The sequence below is a fragment of the Piliocolobus tephrosceles genome, chromosome 1 (assembly GCF_002776525.5).
Source record: "Piliocolobus tephrosceles isolate RC106 chromosome 1, ASM277652v3, whole genome shotgun sequence".
Classification (NCBI taxonomy): Eukaryota; Metazoa; Chordata; class Mammalia; order Primates; family Cercopithecidae; genus Piliocolobus; species Piliocolobus tephrosceles.
Genome location: NC_045434.1, coordinates 173,178,719 through 173,203,169, shown reverse-complemented (window position 1 = coordinate 173,203,169; position 24,451 = coordinate 173,178,719). Strand labels below are relative to the sequence as shown.

Sequence of the window (24,451 nt, the reverse complement as noted above, 5' to 3'; positions counted from 1 at the left end):
AGTTGCACATTTGTCTCTCAGGTACCTGAGTTGCACATAGGCCCTCAATAAATGCTCTCTTTTTTGAGGTATCCTGGATTTATTTAGAAATAGGTCTCACTTTTATGTGAAACAGTCCCTAGGCTGAGTCCATTTAACTACCAACACATATCAGAACCCAAAGTACAATATCTTCTGCCAATTTCACCAGTATCTTCATTTAGAATGTTTAGAGCCTGTCCAATATGCCTCTTTTAGGGGCACAATCCACACTTTTTGAAGAGTAAAACATAAAACCAAATTAGCACCTCCTTATTCTTATTCAGCAACCAAAGTATTGCTGACAACAAAGAGTAAAACCTATGAATTCGGTGTGGAGAACAACTTCAGATCCTAGTTTGGGCACAAGAGGAAGAGGGAAGTAGGAAGAGGCCACGTGTGGCGGCTCACACCTGTAATCCCAGCACTTTGGGAGGCCAAGGCAGGTGGATCACCTGAGGTCAGGAGTTTGAGATCAGCCTGGCCAACATGGTGAAACCTTGTCTGTACTAAAAATACAAAAATTAGCTGGGTGTGGTGGTGCAGGCCTGTAATCCCAGCTACTCTGGAGGCTGAGGCAGGAGAATTGCTTGAACCCGGGAGGCGGAGGTTGCAGTGAGCTGTGAGCTGAGATCTCTCCACTGCACTCTAGCCTGGGTGACAGAGTGAGTCTCCATCTCAAAAAAAAAAAAAAAAAAAGAACAAAGTAAAGAAAAGGAAGTAGGAAGATGTGGTAGGCGAAATAATGCACCACTCCCCAACCCAAGATGTCTAACTCCTAATCCCCAGAACCTGTGACTATGTTACCTCACATAACAAAAGGGACTTCACAGATGTAATTAAGTTAAAGATCTTGCTATATGGAGATTAACCTGGATTTATCTGGGTAAATCCATTATAAGCACAAGGATCCTTATAAGTGACAGAGAGTTCATGTCAAAGTGATACAGCATGAAAAAGACTCAACCAGCCACTGATAGCTTTTAAGGTGGAAGGGAACTACAAACTAAGAAATGCAAGCAGCCTCTAGAAGCTGGAAAAGGCAGGGAAATAAATTCTCCTCTAGAGCCTCCAAAAGAAACATAGATCTGCTGATACCTTGACTTTAGCCCAGTGAGACTCATTTTGTATTTCTAGCTCCCAGAAGTATAAGATAATAATTTTGTGTTGTTTTATACTACCATGTTTGTGGTAGTTTGTCACATCAGCAATAGGGAACTATTACAGAATGGGAAACTGAAATCTCTAGACCCAGGAAACTAAACCTGGAGCAGGAAAAAAGAGTCAGAAACTGATGAATGACAGAGACAGAGCACACTGTGGCCATCACAACCAAACTGTACACCACTTGCTAACCTGTACTGCAGGCAAGTTTGGTTCACTAAGAAATGTATTCTTCGTATCAGAAGCTCACAGTAATAAAATGCTTTCATACCTTTTGCAACACCCAGTAAAAGTCTCCTTTTCTCTCAGAGGTTTTGGGATTTACCTAACTTTTGTATTTTGGTAGAGAGCTTTATCAGCTTCATTCAGAAAAACAACCATCTGTCTCATATCTTACTCTGTGACTTCTTCTCATATCTTACTATGGTGCCCCATAGTCACAATAAATCACGCAATAAAAACAATACTTTAAAGAATTGTTAAATTAATACTAATTATATAATTGTTTAATTGTAGTTAGTAAATTATTAAAAAGTTCTGGAAAGCACCACTATTCATTATTTGCATTCCATAAAAACCCACTGCTAAGTCCCTATCCCAAGATTGCCTGTTTCTAAATGAGTAACCCAAACCTGGCACAGGCCTTACCACACTCTGGCCCAGCTGCTCCCGAAAGAAGTAATCCATGTTTCTCTTTTGCAGGCTGTCAAGGTAATGTTGGAAGCGAGTGTATGTATATGGGTAGCAGTAAGCAAACTGGTAAGTATCTTCTTCTCGGTCAAAACAAAAGGCAAAGGACATCACATAGTTCTTCCTATGGTCTGGGCAGCGGTAGTAGTAAACATTTTTGGGTGGCAGCCTTTGCCTAAAATATATAAACAAAGAAATTTGGGCATATGAGACATCTGTTCAAGCTTCAAAAGGTAATACATATAAATCAATGCCTAGTAGAAAAACTGTAACATCAAGAACCATGGGTAATGGGGCTGGGAGAATGACAACACAAACCACATAGTGTCTAAAACGGACCTGAATCTGGCAGCTCTTTGCTCACAATGCAGTGCTATCCTTTCTCAACTGTTTGGAAAATGCAAACTTAAACAAAAATAGATACATTCTCTTCATTTGTTTATCCTTATTTTGAGCACCCAACATATGTGGCATCACATGCCCAGGCCTTGATGTACAATAATAAATAAGACAAGCAAGATCTCTGTCCTCATGGAGAATAGTGGGGAAGTGGTCAATAAAATATTAAAAATAAGTAGACAATATAATTAAGATTCTAAAAGTGCCTTGAAGGCAAATAAAGACTGTGATGCTGTAGAGATATGAATGGGAGAGGCCTACTTTTCCCAGGGAAGTCAGCTTTTTTAAATTATAAGACTAATTAAGAACTTTTAAAATAAACTCATATGCATTGTATATATTCAAGGAAGGGAAAAATATTCAACATTTCTCTAAATTATTACTGTTATTTTCTACAGAGCATTCCACAAGACTAATTTTCCACAGAAGCACTTTGGGAAATAGTGCTTTAAAATATGCTGTGTGGGCAATTTTGCTAAGCTAAACACTGAGATGCAAACAGGAAACAAAAATGTTGCAGTCATAGTTTCCATAATATCTTCGCATTTACCCACTTTAAAGAGTTACTCTACCCTCTCATGATTTATGATATCCAACCTCTTCATAATGTTTCCCTGCAGTGAATGTCTCTTTCTATTACTTCAAATACTGCTTATCCTGCAAATCTCACCTCAAACTGTGCCCTTTCCATGATACTACATCGAAAATTCCAGGCCAGTTCAGCTCCACATTTTGTGTAACTCTTGTTTTTTTTTTTATCAATTGCTTAATAAGTCTTAGACACCAAGGTTGATTTGGAAGATCCTCAAAGGAAGGAATGCTCCTGGGGAGTGTAGATACAGTGGATGAAGGATGTAAGGCTCACCTGTATTGGCTTGGCATTCAATTGAGAAGCCATAGACTACAGGGGCATATGAAGAAAAATGTGAGGAGGAAGGTATAGGAGGGGAAATTGAGAAGAACAAGAAGGGTGCCGGCTCCAGGAAGAACCACCTGGAGAAAATTGTTAACAGATAGAACAGAGAGCATTATAACATACTAGTGTTTGTTGCAGAATCTTGTTTCTACCTTAGTGTCTTTCTGAAGCTAAGTGGCCAGAGTGGGAGGTGTAGCTGTGGGATTCCTATGGAACAGCAGTGGTTACATGGCATTGATGCCTGTACATACATTTGATTATATTAAATTTAATTAAATATTCTGGTATTTGATTATATTAGAAAAAGTGACTAAAATGATGGGCCATGGGGTCTAAGATGTGTAAGAAACTGAAAGTGCTGAGGAGGAGGACAGGATGATAGAATGCAGTCTAAGCAACAAAGAAACAGAACTTTCACATAAAAGTCAGAGGTAGTATCAAAGGTTGTTAAGAGGTGCACTTTGGCCCACCAATAGAGTCCATTTGCCTCCTACTCCCAAAGCCACTGCCAATAAATATATAAATAACAGTCTTCTTATAATGGAAATATATCTTTAAGACAAATCTTATAGGCACTCCTTTTTCTAACTAGATTGCTACCCTAAATTCTGGAGTTATCAGTGATGAGGTAGAGAAATGATGGCTTGGAAGGTGCATGAGGAGTGAGGAGAAAAGTGACCCCTCCTGATCCTTCTGTACATGCAGTGTAGAAGAATGAGGATTTCTTGAGAGGGCAATGGGGGAACTAATGTCCTCCAAGAGAGTCAGGCCTCAGTTCATTGTTTTATTCAGCAAATATTTAAGCATCATAGACTTTTAACCAAGTCTAGTTTGGTTAAGACAAGGGGTAAACGAAGAAGTGAACTTAAAGACTGAGGATCGAAGTGGGATTATTAACCATGGAGCTGTGTTACAGAGGAAAAGTGGAAAATGAAGAGGTCTGAAGAGAGAGAGGGAAGGAAGCAGTGAAGAGTCAAGATTAGAGAGAGAACAGACCAGTGCAAGGATGTGGGTATGGACAGAATACATGATGCTCTACGTTTGTGATGTTATTGAAGATATAGGAAAGTGAGGCAGGCTGGCGGCATCTGCGAGTCTCAGGGCTCCTGATTTGTATTTGGGGATAACGTCTGTGAAAGTGGCCTTAATGTTTCCAGCCAATGGTCTGTGATAGTCACTTCAGGCCCTGACTTGAAGGTCTGAGTTTGAGTCTCTTAGAGCCCTGGATGAGTATGTCTTCATTCACAAGCGGTTCCTATAGTCATAAGGTCTCAGGTTATGATGCTATTTTCAGCTCTTTATTTACCAGTATATCCAACCAGGGTGTGTGCTTTAAATTCTGTCACCACAGTTTTCTCCTCTTCCAGCCAAGCTCTGCAACTTGACTCTGAGTGCCTGCTGTCTCCACTGAATTTGATTATGTGCTATCAGGAGAATCCATCTACTGCCTGCAGCTGTTCCAGCTCCTCTCCTGGGTGAGCCCGGATGCCTAACCTGATTAGCAGACGAAGTAGAGTTAATGGGCTCTGGGGCAATCATTCAGGGAAACTGAGATGCCGTTCAGGGCTTAGATTGTCTAGACTTTCCTAAGGATACAAACAGAAATCTATTTGAGGAGGGCTCAGCAGGCAAAATTCAAGACTTTCAAGTAATGCAAAGAATAAAGCAAAGGGGGCTGAAACTAGGGAGGAAAAAATGTCTCCTTCATTTGGGACATACTTCTGATTTTTCTCTTATTTTGTTCGTTATGTCTCAGCCATTGTATTAAGTGTTTTATATGCATCATCATTTAATCCTCACAATAACCTTATGAGCTGGGACTGTTATCCCCTTTACATAGATAAAAAAAAATTGAAGCCACGAGAGGAAAAATAAAAGATTCTCTGAGGTCACAAGATCAGTGAGCAGCAGATCCTGTATTAAGCTTAGGCCAGTGTGGCTCAAAATCCTGTACTCATAATCCCTACAGTATCTTTCCATTCTCCTTTTCCCCTTGCCATCCAACTTACAGCCTTACCTTCTACTTCTAGAAAAACCTGATTTTACAGTACTCTCTTGCTAAAAAACTTTTAAGCAACTTTCTATCCTCACATTTCAGTTTGGCCCACAAGGCTTCCTGTGATGGCCTTGTGATTCCAGCATCATCACCCATTTCACCTTCCTTGAAACCTTTGCTTTGTTTATATTCAACTACTCATAACTCCCTAACACAATTTTGTGCCATACCTTCAATATCTCTATGTTTTGTACTCGATCTTTCCTCTACCTGAACTGCCTTCCCCACCATCTTCATACTTGGTGAACTCCTACTGATAGATGAGGCATGTAGTCAATAGTCAACAAAGGTTTAAATATTTTTTAAATGAACAAATCAATGTATAAGTGACTACCCTTTAACACAGCTCTTCTCTAAAGCCTTCCCTGACTATTGAGTCTTCATTTTTTTCCCTACTTTAAAAAATGATATAAAAAGATTTGTATTATCTAGTTTGTCTCTTAACAATGAACAATAAAAGTAAATGGATATTTGGATATTTCTTCAAAGAGTAGGCTTCTTGAAAATATAAACTGTGTTACTTCTTTAACTCTAGTGATGGCACAGAGCAGTCTCAAGCAATACTTATTTATTTAAAAAGCAATGAAAAAAAGGGAAAAAAAACTTCTTATCCCAGAATGACATTGGTAGGCATCACAAGAAGGCAGATTCTAGTTCAGTATAGAGACTCTTTAACATTCAGCTGAAGAGAAAGTAGAGAGGGCTGCCTTACAGAGAAGTACAAGTATAGAAGATTTAGGGGATAAAGTTCCTGTACTTGATGTGAGGTTAGACAGGGCAGACTTATGATTTCATTTAACACAGATAGTCTATGATATCCATGGAAACAATAAGATAATAATAATTATTATTATAGTACTATTTCCTAATATCTATATAGCATTGACCATATGCTAGGCCATTCCATGTACTTTATAATGTATTCACTTCTTTATTCCTCTCAACAAGCCTCTGAAGTTATTCATATTATATCAATGGTATGAAAATAAAGGTAGAGTCAAGAACCTTTATGCTTAAGCAAGTTGTTCATGACTCCCCAGAAGATCCCAGAAAGAAAATGGCACAGCACCTGATCCTGCCAGACACCTAGGAAGATTTCAGGTCCTGTGGTGTGTGCTTTCAAGACGTGGGGACTAAAGGCTGATCCAGCTCTTGGAATAAGGCCTTGTCCTGAGTTCAATGTCTTGGGGACATCCACATGAATGAGGGAGGTCTGTAACTTACATCCTCAGATTCAGTCATGCATAACTGAATGTTCTGAGTAAGCACATATGCACACATACATACACACACACACTCTCTCTCATGCATGTACACACTCAACACATTCACAAACATTATTATAGCTTCTATCTCATTCTATTTCTCTGTCTATTCTATCTCATTCTAGCTCTCTAGTATAGCTCCTATCTCACTACATCAATTTAAACATATTCCTGTCTCCACTATGAGAATGAGCTCTCCTGGATGGCAGGTACTACATATTGTTCATCTCTAGTTCTCCAGGACCTATACAACGGCTTATAGATGAAGTGCCAAGAATGCTTATGAATTAGATAAATATGTTTGTGAATAAATAATGTCAGCTCCACTAACATATATATATTGTACTCTCTCCAGTGAAACTTTAAGTCATGCCCTGAATATATCATATTCTCAAAAACCTCCTTGCCTTTTTAAATGCTGTTCTTTCTGCCTATAATTGTGATTCTCATTCTTTTCTACATAGTGCATCTCTGTATAGAGAAGTGAGGCCTAGCTCAAATGATAGTTCCTCTTTGAAGTCTTCGTCAACAACTTCAGGATGAATTAACTGCTCTAAATACTAATTGCAGACACTGCTGTGTTTCTGATTCACCTCAAAATCCTCAGCACTAGCACAGTACTTGGTCCTGAAGAGGAACTCAACGTATTTTGTTAAATGACTGAGTTGACTTAAGAGTGCATCAATGATTCCCCTCCCATCTATCATCCTCTCTACTTTCTGTTCAGACCCCTCAGCTAAATTCCCAAAGCATCATTTTGGAGGTTACCAGAACATAGGAAGAAGAGAAGTCCCAGACCTAATGCAGTACATAAGTTTCTCTAAAACAACAGCATTCTCTAGTCATCCTCAGGAGCCTTGAAAGACAGGAGCCCTAATTTCCTCTCTAATCAAGCAGAGAAATACAGATGGGAATAAAGGCATTTCAACCCCAGTAGACACAAGCATTTTTCTTCAAATTAGCAGAAAGGGACACAACAAAATATCATTCTTTCCAGGTTGTAAGTCTTTAAAAAGGTGTGCAAAACAAGGGGATCACAAAGTCACTCAGATATCCCCAAAGGAAGTAGCAAATTTTAAGCACCTTTTGAATCTCCATAGCTGTGCTATCTGTTTGATGTACACTACTGTCTGACTGCTAAGCACATGTTCTTCCCACCATTCCAAGGCTGTGCTACCTCAGATTTATCCAGCAACAGCAGTTATAGTCTCTTGGTTCCCTTACTTCATATACTCAGGGGATGGAAGCAAACTGGCATGTAGTTTCTCAGGCATATTTGAAATTGAGGTAATATTTCATTCCTTTGCCCTTTGTGAGGGCAGCTGAATCCCTCATTTGTCATTTATGCCAACACATGGCCTTTAGTCTACATTTGGCTGGAACAACCAAGGCTATCACCTAGCTTGAGCCATTTGCCCCCCCTCCTTTTCCTCTTTGATGTCTGGCACAGCCAGGGACCTTGGATGGATACCCATATTCTAAATGCACCCTCTCTAGGCAAACAGGACCCTTTCTAATTCCAATCCTATCTTCCTCCAAATAATTATAATAGGACTCCTGTCACCAGCACATCTATTCTTATCTCTCTCTGCACTTTGTCACAGCTAATCTCTTGGTGAGTCACAAGGAGGGGGAGAAAGACTGAGAGAGTGCTCAGATACAGGCAACACATTTTTACACCCAGTGTCTAATCAGATTATCATCTTATCAGGGGCTGATGGGCACTCAGGGTGGGAGGAGAGAGACAGTGCTACATATTGCCAGCTGAATTTTTGATAACAAAAAGACACTGCTCAATTCTTGAATTAACCTTTTTGTCCTACACACTGTATTATTTATTTTTCAGAGTTTATATTATATGTAGGGTTTTTTTTTTTTTTTTTTTTTTGGTCTGTGCCTTCTGGAGAAGGACACCCACACACTGTGGCAGCAGCTGCTTCTATTAATTCCAAGCCATTAAAGAAAATTAAAATTAAACCCAATTACTTAGGCTTGTTTAGAGCTGAGGAATAGCTGAGACTGATTATTCCCCCTGGTCATGGACAGCAACGATATTCCTACCTATGGTGGCTGCTGGCAGAATGCCAGTGCAGACAGAAACTCCAGGGACAGGCACCCCATGCAATGAGAGGCTATAAATCACATACTCTGTCTTCTCCCATCCAGATTCCTGACAGGCAGCAAGAAGAGGAGACTGAACAAGGATCTAGGAGTTGGATTCTAGTCCAAGCTCTTGTTATATTCTTCTCCCCTGCTTCTGTATAAAATGTGGTTACTAAAAAGCATCCTGTATCCTTCTTAGGGTTGTTGTGAAACTTTTAGGTGAGAAGCACTGTGTTTTCAAAACTGTCATTTGCTGGGGTATGGGATGGTATATGAGGCAGTATTAGAATTCTGGGTGCTTTGGGTGGTAGACCATAGCTGAAATGGGTCAGGTTTGCGCTGAAGTTTTGTATCCAAATTATTTTGTTGTTACATCATGGGTGGAATAACAATAATTGTTCAGGTTGTGAAGTCACCAGACTGGAATCTCCTTGTCGCCTTGCATAGAACCTAGCATACAGAGGCACTTGATAAATATTTCAAATGAATGAGTAAAAATAAGTCAGTCAGTGCTGGGTTTTGAATGAACAGATAGGGCTGTGTTCGATTCTAGCTTTGGATGTCTTTTAGAAATGCAGTCATTGTATAGCAGAACTAATGTGGGCTTAGACTCTAATCCATTTCCATTATTACTAATCAGTTATGTAACCTTGGGACTGAGTTTCCCAATCTACAAAATGGAAATAGTGTTTAGCTTATGGATTTGTTGTTAAGTTTGGAGATTGGTACCTGACACATATGGGGTGCTCAGTAAATGGTAAATGCGATACTCATCATGCTGTATGTGATGGATAGTTGGCATCATGTTCCTTCTTGGTTGTGAACGATGAATTCCAAGTTCGCACTAAGCGTGCTTAGGGCATGAAATGGACAGAGCGAGTCAAGGTAGGGGGTCAAGGAAAAAGTGAAAATGGACGGGGTCTTAATTTAAAAACATGCTTATTAACTAAAGACAGTGATAACCTGTTTTCTCTTCTTGACATTTTGCAGACCCAAAGTAACCGATATCCACCTTTCAAGGAATGTGCTCTCTGATAAAACTAAATGTATCTGGATACAGGAGGGCAGTTAACACCTTCAGTTCCCAAATGGTGGTGTGAGGAGTATTCAAAGATGTCGTCCCTGCTGGCAGCTTGTACCAGTCAACTGTGCTGTGGCCCATGCTGTAACCTTCAAGATACATGGAGTCTCCAAGTTACTAGTTAGTGGGATCAACAGGAAATGTGGAAAATAACTGGTCAGGAGATTTTGAAATATGCCTGGGAAACAGAAACTAAGTAGTCTTGCTTATAGGGAATAGTCTGAATGCTCTTGACACATTTATCCCAGGGTATAATCTAAAATTATGCATTTATTTTCTTGTTTAGTTAAAATTCTTGAAAATTTTTTTATCTGTTACCCTTTTACCAGCAATGAGCTCAAAACTACAAAAGTGTATGTTTTAGGAAAGTTAACTACAAAATTTCCATTTCTCATGACATGCAATGATAAGTACATAACTTGTATAAAACATTTGTCAGTGTTTATGATCCTGATAGGGATGTACTGATAACATGCCTACATACAAATCAGAAAACACAAATCTGCTGAAGAAACATCAACATCTACTTAAATAGTTAATACTTATTTTTGAAAAAACTTATGCCAAAATACTACAATTTACACATGCAAAAGCAGAAGCATAGAAGAAATATGATTGAAATTATTCTAGAACAGTCATTTGCTCTAAATGAAAAGCCAGACATCAGAGCTATACTACATATAACTTCTGACGTCTGGCTTATTATTTAGAGTACATGACTATTTTAAAATAATTTTGATAATTTCCAATTCCAAGTTCCCTTGGGTATGAAGTGGTAGCTGTCAATGTCTTTTCTCAATTAGCAGAAGAACTAAAACCAGCAGTTTTATATCAAAGTCAACAGATATATCAAACAGAAAATAATTTAACTGAATTCCAATGTAATTCAATTATTTTCATCCAATTCACGTAACCAAAGTAAAGCTTTTGGAAATTCGTTCTATTGAAGCTAAAATGCTGTCTTGGTAGTACTGATACAGTTTATTCATTTTCAAAAGTTAAACATTAAAGAAAAAATTATTTTAGGGCAACATGAATACAATTGGTATTTTTTGAAATTGGTGAAAACAACATACTCGTTAAATTAGCAAACCTATTTTGGTTTGGTGAAAGCAATGTACTTGTTAAATCAACAAACCTATGGAGTAAAATTTATTTTGAATTGGTTTGAGGTGTCTACATAATTCATAATTGCATCCAAACAAGCTTCTATTTTCTATCTTCAAAATAGAAGCCATAGTTGTCAAAATGTATCCAAACAGAACTATACAATTTTTGTATGAAGCTGACATTAAACTATACGTGAAAAAAATGTTTTTATAAAGTTTTAGAAAGGCAGACCACACTTTCTGTCTTTATTATCTGACATCAATGTGATTTCAGATATTTTGAGTCTTTAATAAAGGCTCAGAATTTTGTTAGGCTCAAAATTTTGTTAATCTACATTGATTTTGTACTTTTTCTTTGTTATTGTTAATGAGACTTTTACATTTTGGGTGTCTTTTGTTCAAAATCAATCGGCAATCTTTAATCAAATATTCAATAAATGAAGCACGAAAGTGCTTCAGCTTTTAAAGCTTTTATCAATTTGCAATTATTTAAAATAAAGCCTGCAAACAAGAAGATATGACAGTTGTCTTTACAAAAGCAAGAAAGAAATTGCACAAACTAAATGGTGAAAGCAAAATTGAAATACAAGATTTAATTTTGAAATTCTATGATTTTACTTTGGGATAACAGCTTATTAGAAGAGTCTTTTGATGAAGCTCCTATTTTTAATTGTACATTTACGTGTTGTACTAGAGTGGAATAAAATTGAGAAGGCCTTCAGTTTTATAATATCTACATTTGGTGAACATTTAAAAGAATGAAGAAGAAGCATCTCATTTGACAAATTTTGTTTTATAAAAATAATCAAAGAAAAATTTCCTGAAGGGAGTAAATAAGGAAGAAACTGTATAAATATTTGGACTAAAATATTTATATATTTCAATACTAAAACGCTTACACCTAGGAATGTCCCTTATTTAGAAAATATGCTCTAAGTTTATCAGGAAGGTACCTCAGTACCTATAGAGAAAATGCCCTTTTAATTTAAGTATAGTATGTTGTATAAAGAATAATTAATTGAATGTGTCAACAGTTTCAAACTTATTCATCATAATATGTAACTCTAAGAAGATTAAAGGCAAAGGCAATGTCATCAAAAACTAAAAATCATGAGAACATGTTAGAAAAAAAAATTCTTCATAAAAATATCAATGACATAGTGTTAGATATAGGTGTAACTAAGAAACTGAGTAAAGCATGTGAATGTATGCCAAATAAGTTACTTTGATTTTAAGAAAATAAATATGTTTTTAAACATTTTTGCTTTAATATACATGGATGCTTATTAATTTTATTTTTAGATTACATTTTATTTTTAAAAATAGATTTTGAAAATAATTATTTTGTAAGTTTACTCATGTAATAAAATCAATTTTGTTTCAAAAACAATATTTCAAAAAGTATACACTTTTTTTTTAGTTCTCCTATTCACTTTCAGTTGGAATGATACATTACATGGTCATTCTATCCAACTGCCAACCTGATTGCTTCTCTTGAATATCTCAAAGTTACCTCAAATTTAACCTGATTAAAATTGATCTGACATGCCCTAAATCTGGGCTTCTAAAAGTGCTCCTATCTCAGTGAATAGCTTCAACATCTACATCCAGCCAATTGTATAAACCAGAAACCTGAGTTAACTTTAACTCTGTTTCACCCTTCAATAAATACTGCCTGTTTTATTTGTCAATAAAAAATTTAAAAAAATATTGCTCAAGAGCTTCCAATGTTGGCACTTTTCTAGCTGTTGTAGAAGCAGAAGGGGAAAAAAAAGCAATTCCATGCTTTCATGGAATTTAAATTCTAATGGGAAAGAGAGATAAACAAACAAATCAATGTATAATGTAGTATAAGGTAATTATAAGTATAATGAATGAAAAAGCAAGATAAGGGGATAGAGGGTAACATAGGGACTTTTAAATTAGGATGGCCAGAGAGGTGACCATTTAGTAGAACTCAAAGTAAGGAAATAAACTATACATATAATTGGAAAAACAGTGAGCCAGAGAGAACATCAAGCATAAAGGTCCAAGGGCAGAAATAAGTTTCTGTGTCTCTAGGAATGATAAGAATGTCAGTGTGAATAAATAGGAATAAGTGATGAGGAGACTGGCAGAAAATTAGTTAGAAAGTGGGGGAGGGGACTAGATTATAGGGCCTTGTAGTCTTTGGTAAGAGTTTTATCTGGGGGTTGGGAGGAGTGAAAGCAAGACCAGTGGGTAGCTATCATGGCCATCCAGGCAAGGTATAATAATGGGTTAAGTAAAGGAAGAAGCTGTGGAGTGGAAAAGAAGTGAGATTTAGATTTTGTTTCAAAGATAGTCTATAGGATTTGTTGATGGATTGGATATGAAATGTCAAAAAGTACGAGCAAAGTCAATAATGATATTAAATTTTTTTAGCTTGATATCATTTACTGAAATTTTCACATCTCACTAAGGCCTTAAGTTCTCTAAAAGACTTTAAATTTATCTTTCTCCAAAAGATATTTCCAATCTGTCTACTTGTCTACATTTCCATGTTTTGGCTAGTTTGCTGAAAAAAGTATTCTACTCTGCTCAGCTTCCTTTTTCCTACTTTTCCCCTCTCAGTTCCCTTCTCTGCATAGCCTTTTGAAAGCTTAATTGGGCCAGAGTGGTGTCTCATGTTTGTAAATCCAGCACTTTTGGAGGTCAAGGCAGTTGGATCCCTTGAACTCAGGAATTTGAGATGAGCCTGGGCAACATGGCAAAATTCTGTCTCTACCAAAAAAGAAAAGAAAAGAAAAAAAATTACAAAAGTTAGCCAGGTACGGTGGCACAAACCTATAGTCCCAGCTACTTGTGGGGCTGAGGTGGGATAACCACCTGAGCCCAGGAGGTTGAGGCTTCAGTGAGCCATGATTGTGCCACAGCCCTCCAGCCTGGATAACAATAAAACCCTGTCTCAAAACAAAAAAAGAAAAAGAATAAAAAAGCTTAATTGGATTATGTCACTTCCTAGATTAAAATTCACAATTTCCAGTTATGCTAGAATAAAATCCAAACTCTTTAACATGACTTTTTTACTTCCTCAGATGCACCCACTTCATAGTTTTATCTCAAGACCTTTGAACACTTTTCCTTCCATTCATTCTATTCTCCATACTAACTTCTTCCTTTGCCTAGCTGGTTTCTACCCATCTTTTTTGTTTTAGCTTCTGCTAATCTCCCTCAGAGCAACTAGATCCTTTTCTTAAAGCATTATCTCAATTTATAATTATGAATGTATGGTGCTTGTTTGTTTATTGTTTACATGTCGAACTAAGTTGTAATTTGTATGTGGGTAGGGACAGTATCTGTTTTTTGCTCACTAGTGAATAATCTAGCATATGATGGTACTTGACACATGGAATACTCACAGTAGAGATTTGTTAACTGAATGGAGTGAATGTGTGTTGGTGAGGGGATAATGCTAGAGAGGAAGAGGGCTGACTGTCTGTGCCCTGCCATTTCTAGGTACACGATTGGCTAGAGGGCTTCTTGCAGAGCTGGGTATGGATGGGTATTGTGGTGGAGGGGCTTCTCCAGGAAGCTGTTCCATGAGTAAGATTTTGCCCAAGTTTCATATAGTGCTTCTCTCAGAGAAATGATAAAGGATTAGTCATCCACATGGTTTCCTTCCTCTTCCTCTACAGTGACAGGATCCTGCATAATGTACTATCCTGGTTTGTTTCTAGATTGTTCTTTTTTCTCTTTCCAGCTCGATATGGTTTGGCTGTGTAGTTGGAATCTCATCTGGAATTGTAGTTCCCATAATCATCACATCATGGTAGAGATCCAGTTGGAGGTAATTGAATCATGGGGGCAGTTACCCCCATGCCGTTGTTCTTATGATAGTGAGTGAGTTCTCACAAGATCTCATTGTTTTATAAGGGGCTTTTCCCTCTTTGCTCAGCACTCCTCCTTCTTGCCATCACGTGAAAGACATGTTTGCTTCCCCTTCAGCTATGACTGCAAGTTTCCTGAGGCCTTCCCAGTCATGCAAAACTGTGAGCCAATTAAACCTCTTTCCTTTATAAATTACCCGGTTTTGGGTATTTCTTCATAGCAGCCTGAGAAAGAACTAATATGGTAAATTAGTATCACAGAGAGTGGGGCACTGCTGTAAAGATACCCCAAAATGTGGAACTGGGTAACAGGCAGAAGTTGGAACAGTGTAGAGGGCTCAGAAGAAGAGAGGAAAACGTGGGAATGTTTGGAACTTCCTAGAGACTTGTTGAATGACTTTGGCCAAAATGCCAATAGTGATATTGACAATGAAATCTAGCCTGAGGTGGTCTCAGATGGAGATGAGGAATTTTTTGGGAACTGGAGTAAAGGTGACTCTTGTTATGCAAAGAGACTGGTGGTATTTTGCCCTGCCCTAGAGATATGTGGAACTTTGAACTTGAGAGAGATGATTTAGCATATCTGGCAGAAGAAATTTCTAAATGGCGAAGGGTTCAAGAGGAAGCAAAGCACAAAAGTTTGGAAAACTTGCAGCCTAATGATGCAACAAAAAAAGAAAAACCCATTTTCTGGGGAGAAATTCAAGCCTGCTGCAGAAATTTGCATAAGTAACAAGGAGCCAAATGTTAATCACCAAGAAATGGGGAAAATGTCTCCAAGGCATCTCCAATCCCCACAGCAGCACATCTTATCACAGGCCCAGAGGCATAGGAGGGAAAAAATGGTTTCATGGGCAGGGCCCAGGGACCCCTGCTCTGTGCAGCCTTGGGACATGTTGTCCTGCTCCCAGCTGCTTCAGCTCCAGCCATGGCTAAATGGGGCCAAGGTACAGCTTGGGGCATTGCTTCAGAGGGCGCAAGCTCCAAACCTGGGCAGCTTCCATGTGGTGTTGGGCCTATGGGTACATAGAAGTCAAGAATTGAGGTTTGGGGACCTCTGTCTAGATTTCAGAGGATGTATGGAAATTCTTGGATGTCCAGGCAAAAGATTGCTACAGGGGCAGAGCCCTCATGGAGAACCTCTGCTAGGGCAGTGTGAAAGGGAAATGTGGGGTTGGAGCCCCCACACACAGTTCCCACTGGGGCACTGCCTAGTGGAGCTGTGAGAAGAAGACCACCATCCTCCAGACCCCAGAATGGCACATCCACCAACAGCTTGCACCATGCACCTGGAAAAGTCACAGACAATGCCAGCCTGTGAAAGCAGCCAGAAGGGGGATTGTACCCTGCAAAGCCACAGGGGCTTTGGCAGCTCTAAGGCCATGGAAGCCCACCTCTTGCATCAGCGTGACCTGTATGTGAGACATGGAGTCAAAGGAGATCATTTTGGAACTTTAACATTTAGTGACTGCCCTACTGGATTTCAGCCTTGCATGGGGCCTGTTGTCCTTTTGATTTGGCCAATTTCTCCCATTTGGAAGGGGTGTATTTACCCAATGCCTGTACCCCCAGTGTATCTAGGAAGTAACTAACTTGCTTTTGATTGTGCAGGCTCATAGGCAGAAGGGACTTACCTTGTCTCAGATGAGACTTTGTACCTGGACATTTGGGTTAATGCTAGAATGAGTTAAGACTTTGGGGGGCTGCTGGGAAGGCATGATTATGTTTTGAAATGTGAGAATTTGAGATTTGGGAGGGGCCAGGGGAGGAATAATATGGTTTGGCTGTGTCCCCGCCCAATCTCATCTTTAATTGTACTTCCCATAATCCCCATATATTGTGCAAGGGACCCTGTGGTAGGTAATTGAATCATGGGGGTGGTTACCTCAATGTTGCTGTTCTCATGATAGTGAGTGATGGTCTTATAAGGCACTTTTCCTTCTTTGCTCGGCACTTCTTTCTGTCATTATGTGAAGAAGGATGTGTTTGCATCCTCTTCTGCCATGATTTTAAGTTTCCTGATGCCTCCCCAGCCATGTGGAACTGTGAGTCAATTAAACCTCTTTCCTTTATAAACTACCCAATATGGGGCAGTTCTTTATAGCAATGTGAGAACAGACTAATACACAGCCTCATGAGGTAAGAGATTTTAAGCAGGAGTAGTCATTGTCACCCTAACATGTGAGGACCTGCTGTGAGATTTTTCAGCTTGTAGACATACAGCTAAGCTTGGTTACTAAGAGGGATGGAGCAGTGGTGCTGGTTTTTAAGATCTCAACATAATGACCCCCCACACAAAGTGGTTACAGATTGTCCACCTGCACACACTGAGTGGGGTCATATAGGCTAGACATAAACAAGGTTAAGGGTGCTTAATAACAGACAAAGAAATATAGGAAAATAGGACAATATAGAGCCCTATCTGATTTATCATCTCCCTGGACCCTTGTCCTCCCTCCACTTCCAATCTCAGTTCAGGGAATGGTTGTTCACTGAACTGAGCCCCCAGTAGAAAGACTGAGGAATAGATCATAAGAGCAGATTCAAGTGATCTGGAGTCCAAGAAAGCCAGGAAATGGGCTAACTTCCAGGTTGTCAAATCCAGGGAACTTAGCCAAAAAGTAATGTGAAAACTGAGTTGGCCCAAAAATTAGGTTTCCAAACTCAGCAGGGGATAGGGGATGAGATAATGAGGTTGGAGCCAAGACTGAGTCAGCAGCTGAGGAAATAGACTGCCAAGGAGAAGAATGAGGAGGGGCAGAAGGCATAAGTAGCCAATGACTTTCAGCTCTCCCGGGGGCGAAGATACAATCACAGTCTGAAGTAGATGAAGATGTGATCAGAATCAGTGAGGAGGGGAGTAGGATTACTTAGTAGAGATGACATACCATGTTCCAAGCCAGGTCATGCAGAAATTATTCTCTCTATGAGAAAGGAAATCAGGAGTGAGAGCTAACCTACCAGGAATGAAAGGCTGGCACAGATACATGGAGAAGCAGATGAGGATCTTGAGGAGATATCCCCTTGAATGTCAGTCTCCAGACAGCAGGCGAGGAAGCCAAACTCAGTCCATTGCTCCATGTGAAAAATTATAATAATTTGATGACCTGTGGGTACATAGGGATGGCAGGCTATCAGGTATGAGATCTGGGCTGGAGAAGCAAAGCACTGACTGAAGAATGATATGGCACAGCCCTGGGAATGTCTGATACAGAGAAAGGAATTCCTACCTAATGGTGCCAGAAGAATTACTATAGTAGTGTGACCAGCAGGCTGGATTCAGCAACATGCATTAGATTATCAACGTCAGAACAAGTAGAGGGTTTGGAACTGAGATTGACACAGAAGTCAGAGGTAAGGGTAAAGCAAAAGCCCACAATATAGGTAGGACGCCAAGTAAGGTCAAGCCACTTGTGATTCTTGGAAAAAAGTCTTGAGGATAGAAGGAGACTTCATCTTGTTGGCAGAGCCTCTTACTGTCTGTAGGATGGGACTAACCCCCAGATATATCTAGGAGTAAGTCAACCAGTGACCTGAATTGTCAAACCACTGGAGCCTACCAACATTTAAACTCTCTAGAGCAGGGGTCCCCAACCCCTGAGGCTATGGACAGGCCACACAGCAGGAGGCGAGCTGTGGGTGAGTAAGCATTACTCCTTGAGCTCCACCTCCTGTCAGATCACTGGTGGCATTAGATTCTCATAGAAGTGTAAACCCTATTGTGAACTGTGCATGGAAGGGATCTAGGTTGCACTCTCCTTATGAGAATTTAACTAATGCCTGATGATCTGAGGTGAAACAGATTAATCCCAAAACCATCCCCACATCCCCAACCACCGTCGGTGGAAACATTGTCTTCCATGAAACGGGTTGCTAGTGCCAAAAAGGCTGGGGTCCACTGCTCTAGAGATTCTTTATATGTCAAGAGTTATGTATCTTTGGTCTCGCTTCCTCTAGGAAGTCCTCCTTCCACCTAGATTAGCTATGCCCACTCCTCACCCTGTCTCAGCTCCATGATCATTTTAATACCCTATCACAACATGCATCATACTTCATTATGACTTACTATTGCTCTTCTTTGTTCCATTAGAGTAGGTCCATGTTATAGTGGCTAATCCAAGCCTGGTATGTAATAATCACTAAGTACACACTTTGAATTCACTGAATTAATGAATGCATGAATGAGAGTGTTAATAAGATAGGGAGAAGCAACAGATAAGGTTGAAAAGGAAGGTGGAGGCCATAGGATACAGCATAACATGTAAGCCATGTTGTGGAGTAAAGATTTACCCCCAAAGAAGGGAAGAGATACAGAGGATTTTAATCATGTTCTCAATGACCCCTTATACACAAAAGCCATTGGCACCCAAGGTATCACCACTGATACCCAGTTAGGCTATTCCTTCACTGAGTAACTGGTCGAAATGCTGATTCAAAGGAGTCAGCTGTGACATCTTGGCCTTCATCACATGCAAGAATGCCTTTAAATCAATTTCTAAGTGCCCGTCATCTGCCTGTGTATGGCATAGCTTCCTTTCTACACCACTGATCTTCACACAGTTAAAAATTATGTGAAAAGCTTTCATACTTCAGTAGACTTATTAATCTTAGAAGCTCTGAATTCACGTATTTCACAACCTCCCACTTTTTAGGGTTATTATGTTAATTAAAATAATAATATGGACTCAGTAAAGAGCTTTTGGTAATTGAAATGAGTAAATGAACTCAGCTACCAGCCTCCTGAAATTTGGGAATCAGAAGTATAGGAGGCAAGGAACATTTTTTTTTCATATTAGAAAAGCATAATTGTTATTTGAAAGACTTTCTTCACAATCTATTTGGGAAGTCTATTAAGCCTTTATGCTAACACATCTGTACACTTTTACAGAGATAGAGAACTCTAAGGATCACCCAGTGTAGTGCCTTTCAACCACTTGTTTAGCTACAAAATGCTTTCTTTATAAGAAAGCTAGCAGAGAAGCACAACCTGCAAAACCAAACAAACAGGTAAATAGAATTTGGATGGCAAGAAACACGGCAAAGGGATCAGGGAGTTGGGGTTGATCTGGCTCAATCTTTTTTATTTTATAACTGAAGCCTATAGAGATAAATGATTGGGCTGAAGCCACACTGGAGTTTAGAATCAGAGCTTAAGAACTGTGCCTCCGATTATATTAGTTTTGTTCATTCATCAAATAAATATTTGTCAAGTATTTAATATTTGTCAAGTACTGTTCTTGATGCTAAATTAGTTTATAAAACAAGGTTTCTGTTTTTATGGGCGAGAGCAAATATACAAACATACATGGCAGGTGGTGACCAGTGATATGAGAGGAAAAAAGACAGCATAAAGGAATAGAAAGTAAAAGAAGGGATGGTAGGTTTGCTACACAGAGTTGTGAAGAAAGGCCTTTCTGATGAGGTAACATTTGAATAAAGTGAAGAAGTAGGCCTGTTGGATTTCTAGAGGAAGACTGTTGCATGCGGAGGGAATAGCAAGTGCCACTGATATTTCCCTGTTGCTCCTGTTCCTCCAGGATAGAGTATCTGCTAGCTGCCAGGAACTGCATTAGCTCTTTTACATGCATAGAGGTTCAGAGCAGCAGTGAGAATAGAGATATTAGAGGCTAACAGGTCTGGTTTTGAATCCAGGTTTTGCCAGGCATTTAATTATGCAATGTTGGGCAAGTGACTTAACTTCTTTCACCTTCAATTTTCTGATTCATAAAATGGGAATGGTAGAATTTTTCTCATATATTTATTCAAAGCATCTAATAATAAAATACAGGTAAAGCTCTTAACATAAATACCAGTAGGCTACAGTTGGTAGCTGTCAGTAGTGTCCAATTTTCTTTATATGAACAAAGAATTTAAGTTGTAGTGGACATTAGTAAATTTTGGCTGCTCCACATCTATTTCCTCTTCTCAATAGCAAATTATTTCCTATGCTTAAATGACTCCTTCTCTGTTTGGTATACTTTGGTGGGGTCACAAGTAAAAGGCCTTGCTGTTCCTTGCCGAAGCACATGCACTATCTAGGCAAATCAGACAGGCTTTCCATGGAATCTGCATCTTTAGCAGAGAGAACTTGGTGTTCCTTTATGTTTTGACCAGATTGTTAGACTTAAAGGCCACTTTCATGGCTTATTCTCCTTAACACTAAAGCTCTTTGCTTTATTCACACCCTCAGGTCTAGGTCTCTACTTCCCATTGATTCTGTGAGTCCTCAATATCCTTCAAATGTATTTCTTTTGTCTAAGTTAAACAAAATAGATTTCTATTCTTAGCAATTAAAGAAATTGTATATTATATACTTATACCTACCCAAAATAATTGGAGACAATGAAAACACCAATATAAGCCACATTTGCCTTTAAATAATTGGAATTACATTTTAGAACAATAATGTTGAGAAAGAAAAATTTGAATTTCGTATATAGTCTTTGTACTCATTTACTTCTCTGAAAAGCAATTTCCCCAACTAAAAAACAAGAAGATTATATTAAAAACATAGCAAAACAAGATTAAACTAACTGATTCTAAAAGGATCTTACTAGAATTGACATTATAGGATTCCAAATCCATAAGGTTATAATTCTAAGAATTTCATTATAATGTTATTAGTTGTATAAGTCATCTTCAAAACTTTAATCAAAGGCCAGCAAGAAAAAAATTTCAGGTCATATTATAACTTCAAATCACACCATGTAGGCAGCTGCCTATTTTACCTCTATGTAGGAGTAACTCAGACATTCAATTGCTTTTTTGGTTGAATAAGAAATAGAATGTGGTAGGAGAGATGTGATGTGTCCACTGAAAGATGTCATTTAAGATCACACATCTAGTCAATGGCAGCTAGACAGGGGCTTCAATTCCAGAGGCTAACACTTAAACAATACACTATCCTGCCTCTGTGGACATACTAAATAATGTGGATGTTCACAGGAGACATAGGTGGGGTGAAGACAGAAAGAATCAGGGTGATTCCTGAAGACAGTGGTTTCCAACTGAATTTTGACAGTGGGATAAAATGTAATTTTATTCAAATGGGAAGAAAGACTTCTTAGACAGAGGATATAGTTTATGCGAAGGAGCAGAGACTAGAGTGTACACGATGTATCCAAAGTAACTGAGCACTGCAGCTGAAGCATAGGTTTCATGTGGGAATAATTGGTGAGAAGTCTAAAGAGGAGTCTGAACCAAGTTGCAGGGAATGGAGTGGGATTTGAAGGTCAGACTAATGAATATCATCAAGCAACTGTATTATCCATATGCTCTACTTTCTCCAAAGTAGAACACTGCATCATTTTTCCTGCATTGCTTCTGCATCCTCTATCTTGACTAAAATGGCACCAAAGAAAGTTGATCTAGAAAATTATCAAAGCTCCACATAGTGAACTTTTGAGAAGTGTCCGCTAAAATAGAAGAAAAGAGTAAGATTCCTTTTCCAAGCAGGACTATTGAACAGCAGCCAGCTTCTTAACAGAAGCATTCAAAACAAGCCCACTCCTTTCTGAGAAAGTTCTAGGAGGAATCCTAGTTCTAGGTGTGGCATTTGGGGAGAACATGGGGAAAGTGGTGTTGAGTGTTAAAAGAGGACGGTTCTGACAGTAGGGTGGTTACGATCCTTCTCCTTAAGCTGATCTTCTGTCTTGAAGCATAAGACTGAAAAAGTGCTCTGCAAGCTGACAAGTTATTGCTATAAGGGGAGAAAGAAGAGGAGAAAAAAATAAATCCCATGGAGTGAAGACAAAGGTGATAGGATCAAGGGGCAAATAGAAGAAGAGAGGCCTTAGAAGATTTACGTGAGAGCATGGCTTGTATCAGTTCCGGAGGTAGCAATGACTTGGAGAATAAATCTGGCAGTGGTTCCTATTCTTTTGGGCTGAGACCTTATAGAATATGATACTTCTTAAAAATGAGTCCCACTTGGCTGGGCGCAGTGGTTCATGCCTATAATCCCAGCACTTTGGGAGGCCAAGGTGGGCGGATCACGAGGTCAGGAGATGGAGACCATTCTGGTCAACACAGTGAAATCCCGTCTCTACTAAAATACAAAAAATTAGCCAGGTGTGGTGGCACATGCCTGTAGTCCCAGCTACTCAGAAGGCTGAGGCAAGGAAATCACTTGAACCTGGGAGGTGGAGCTTGCAGTGAGCCGAGATTGTACCACTGCACTCCAGCCTGGTGACAGAGCAAGACTTGTCTCGGAAAAAAAATAAAAATAAAAATAGTCCCAGTCCAACCCAAGGCCTCCGACTTGGCTGAAAATGAATTCTCAGTATTGTGAATGCATATTTTGAGAAAGGGTGTGGAAGTGGTGAAAACTCTGCACTTTCTGGCTGTTTTAATCAGAAATTACATCTCTATTTACTTGAAAATCAGTCAGAATGTAGCTATACCAGGATCTATGTCCCTGGGAGCAGCAAAGCCTCAGTTGATCAAAGGTGCCTTTGAATGTACAGCAGCCCAGAGATGCAGCCTGGAGAAGAGACCTGGAACCCTGCCTATGAGAGTAGTATACCCCACCTGGCTATCTCCAATTTCCAAATTTAGTTAATTTTCTATTTTCCGACTCAAAGCAGCTGTATATGGATAATGCTAAATTCAGGCAACACATTCAGCATCTTCTCTGCACCAACATCTTTCTAAGTAGTGGAGATTCTGAGATGAACAAGACACAGTCCCACCCCTCCTACCTCACCAAGAGAAATTCAGTCTAACAAGAAATACAGGCATCCTGACCACTATAAGAAGTATTCTAAGTGCTGTGATAGAAGTGTGTCCACAGAGAAATTATGCATTGGGCAGGAGGGTCAGGTGTCAGCAGACCCATTTGAGTTGGGCCTCAAGGAATAGATGATTAAGAGCTCACCAAAGAATGAGATGCTAAAGGAATTTCTAAGCAGAGAGAAAAGCATGGGAAGATGGAGCAAGGATTATGCATATTGTTTAAAGAAAGGATTTTTTTTTAAGGTAATATCGAATCTTTTCACATACCTGCTTAAAACCTTCCAGTGCCTTCCCATTGCACCTAAACAAACAGGTTAGTATCAGGACATGACCTCTACCTACTTCATCTTATACTTCTCTCGCTCTTGCTTGCTCTGCTGTAGCCTACTGGCATTCTTTCTGTTCTTGTAATACGCCAAGTTTATTCCTATCCTATGGCCTTTCCATTTACTGTTCTCTCTTTTGAACATTCTTCCTCAATGCCTTCTCTTCTTTCAGATCTCATCCCAGATGCCACCTACACAAAGGATTCTTTCCTGACCACTTAATTTAAATTAGACCTCTGATTGAAATCACTTCTCTCAATCCCTTTTATTTTCTTCACAGCATTTGTCACCATTTGAAATTGTTTCTCTCCACACTAGAGCATAGACTTCTTTTTTTTTCCTCCATAGGCTCATTTTATTTTTAATTTTTTTATTATTATACTTTTTTTTTTACACTTTTTCAAATTTATTTTTCTAAACTTTAGCTACTATAATGTCTTTGTTTTTGTTTTCGTATACATTTTTTTTTTATTATACTTTAAGTTCTAGGGTACATGTGCATAACGTGCAGGTTACATATGTATACATGTGCCATGTTGGTGTGCTGCACCCATCAACTCGTCAGCACCCATCAATTCATCATTTATATCAGGTATAACTCCCCAATGCAATCCCTCCCCCCTCCCCCCTCCCCATGATAGGCCCCAGTGTGTGATGTTCCCCTTCCCGAGTCCAAGTGAGCTCATTGTTCAGTTCCCACCTATGAGTGAGAACATGCGGTGTTTGGTTTTCTCTTCTTGTGA

The 24,451-nt window shown here is 39.1% G+C and overlaps 1 protein-coding gene across 5 annotated transcripts in view; it reads right to left on the bottom strand.

Moving 5' to 3' along the window:
* Nucleotides 1-24,451, bottom strand: part of AGBL4 (ATP/GTP binding protein like 4) — a 1,474,608-nt gene that overhangs the window by 562,198 nt on the left and 887,959 nt on the right. For all 5 annotated transcript variants that reach the window (XM_031934116.1, XM_031934120.1, XM_031934122.1 and 2 more), the window contains one exon: nt 1,831-2,047. In XM_031934116.1, coding sequence (XP_031789976.1) covers nt 1,831-2,047 — 217 coding nt within the window. The remainder of the gene's footprint in view (nt 1-1,830; nt 2,048-24,451) is intronic.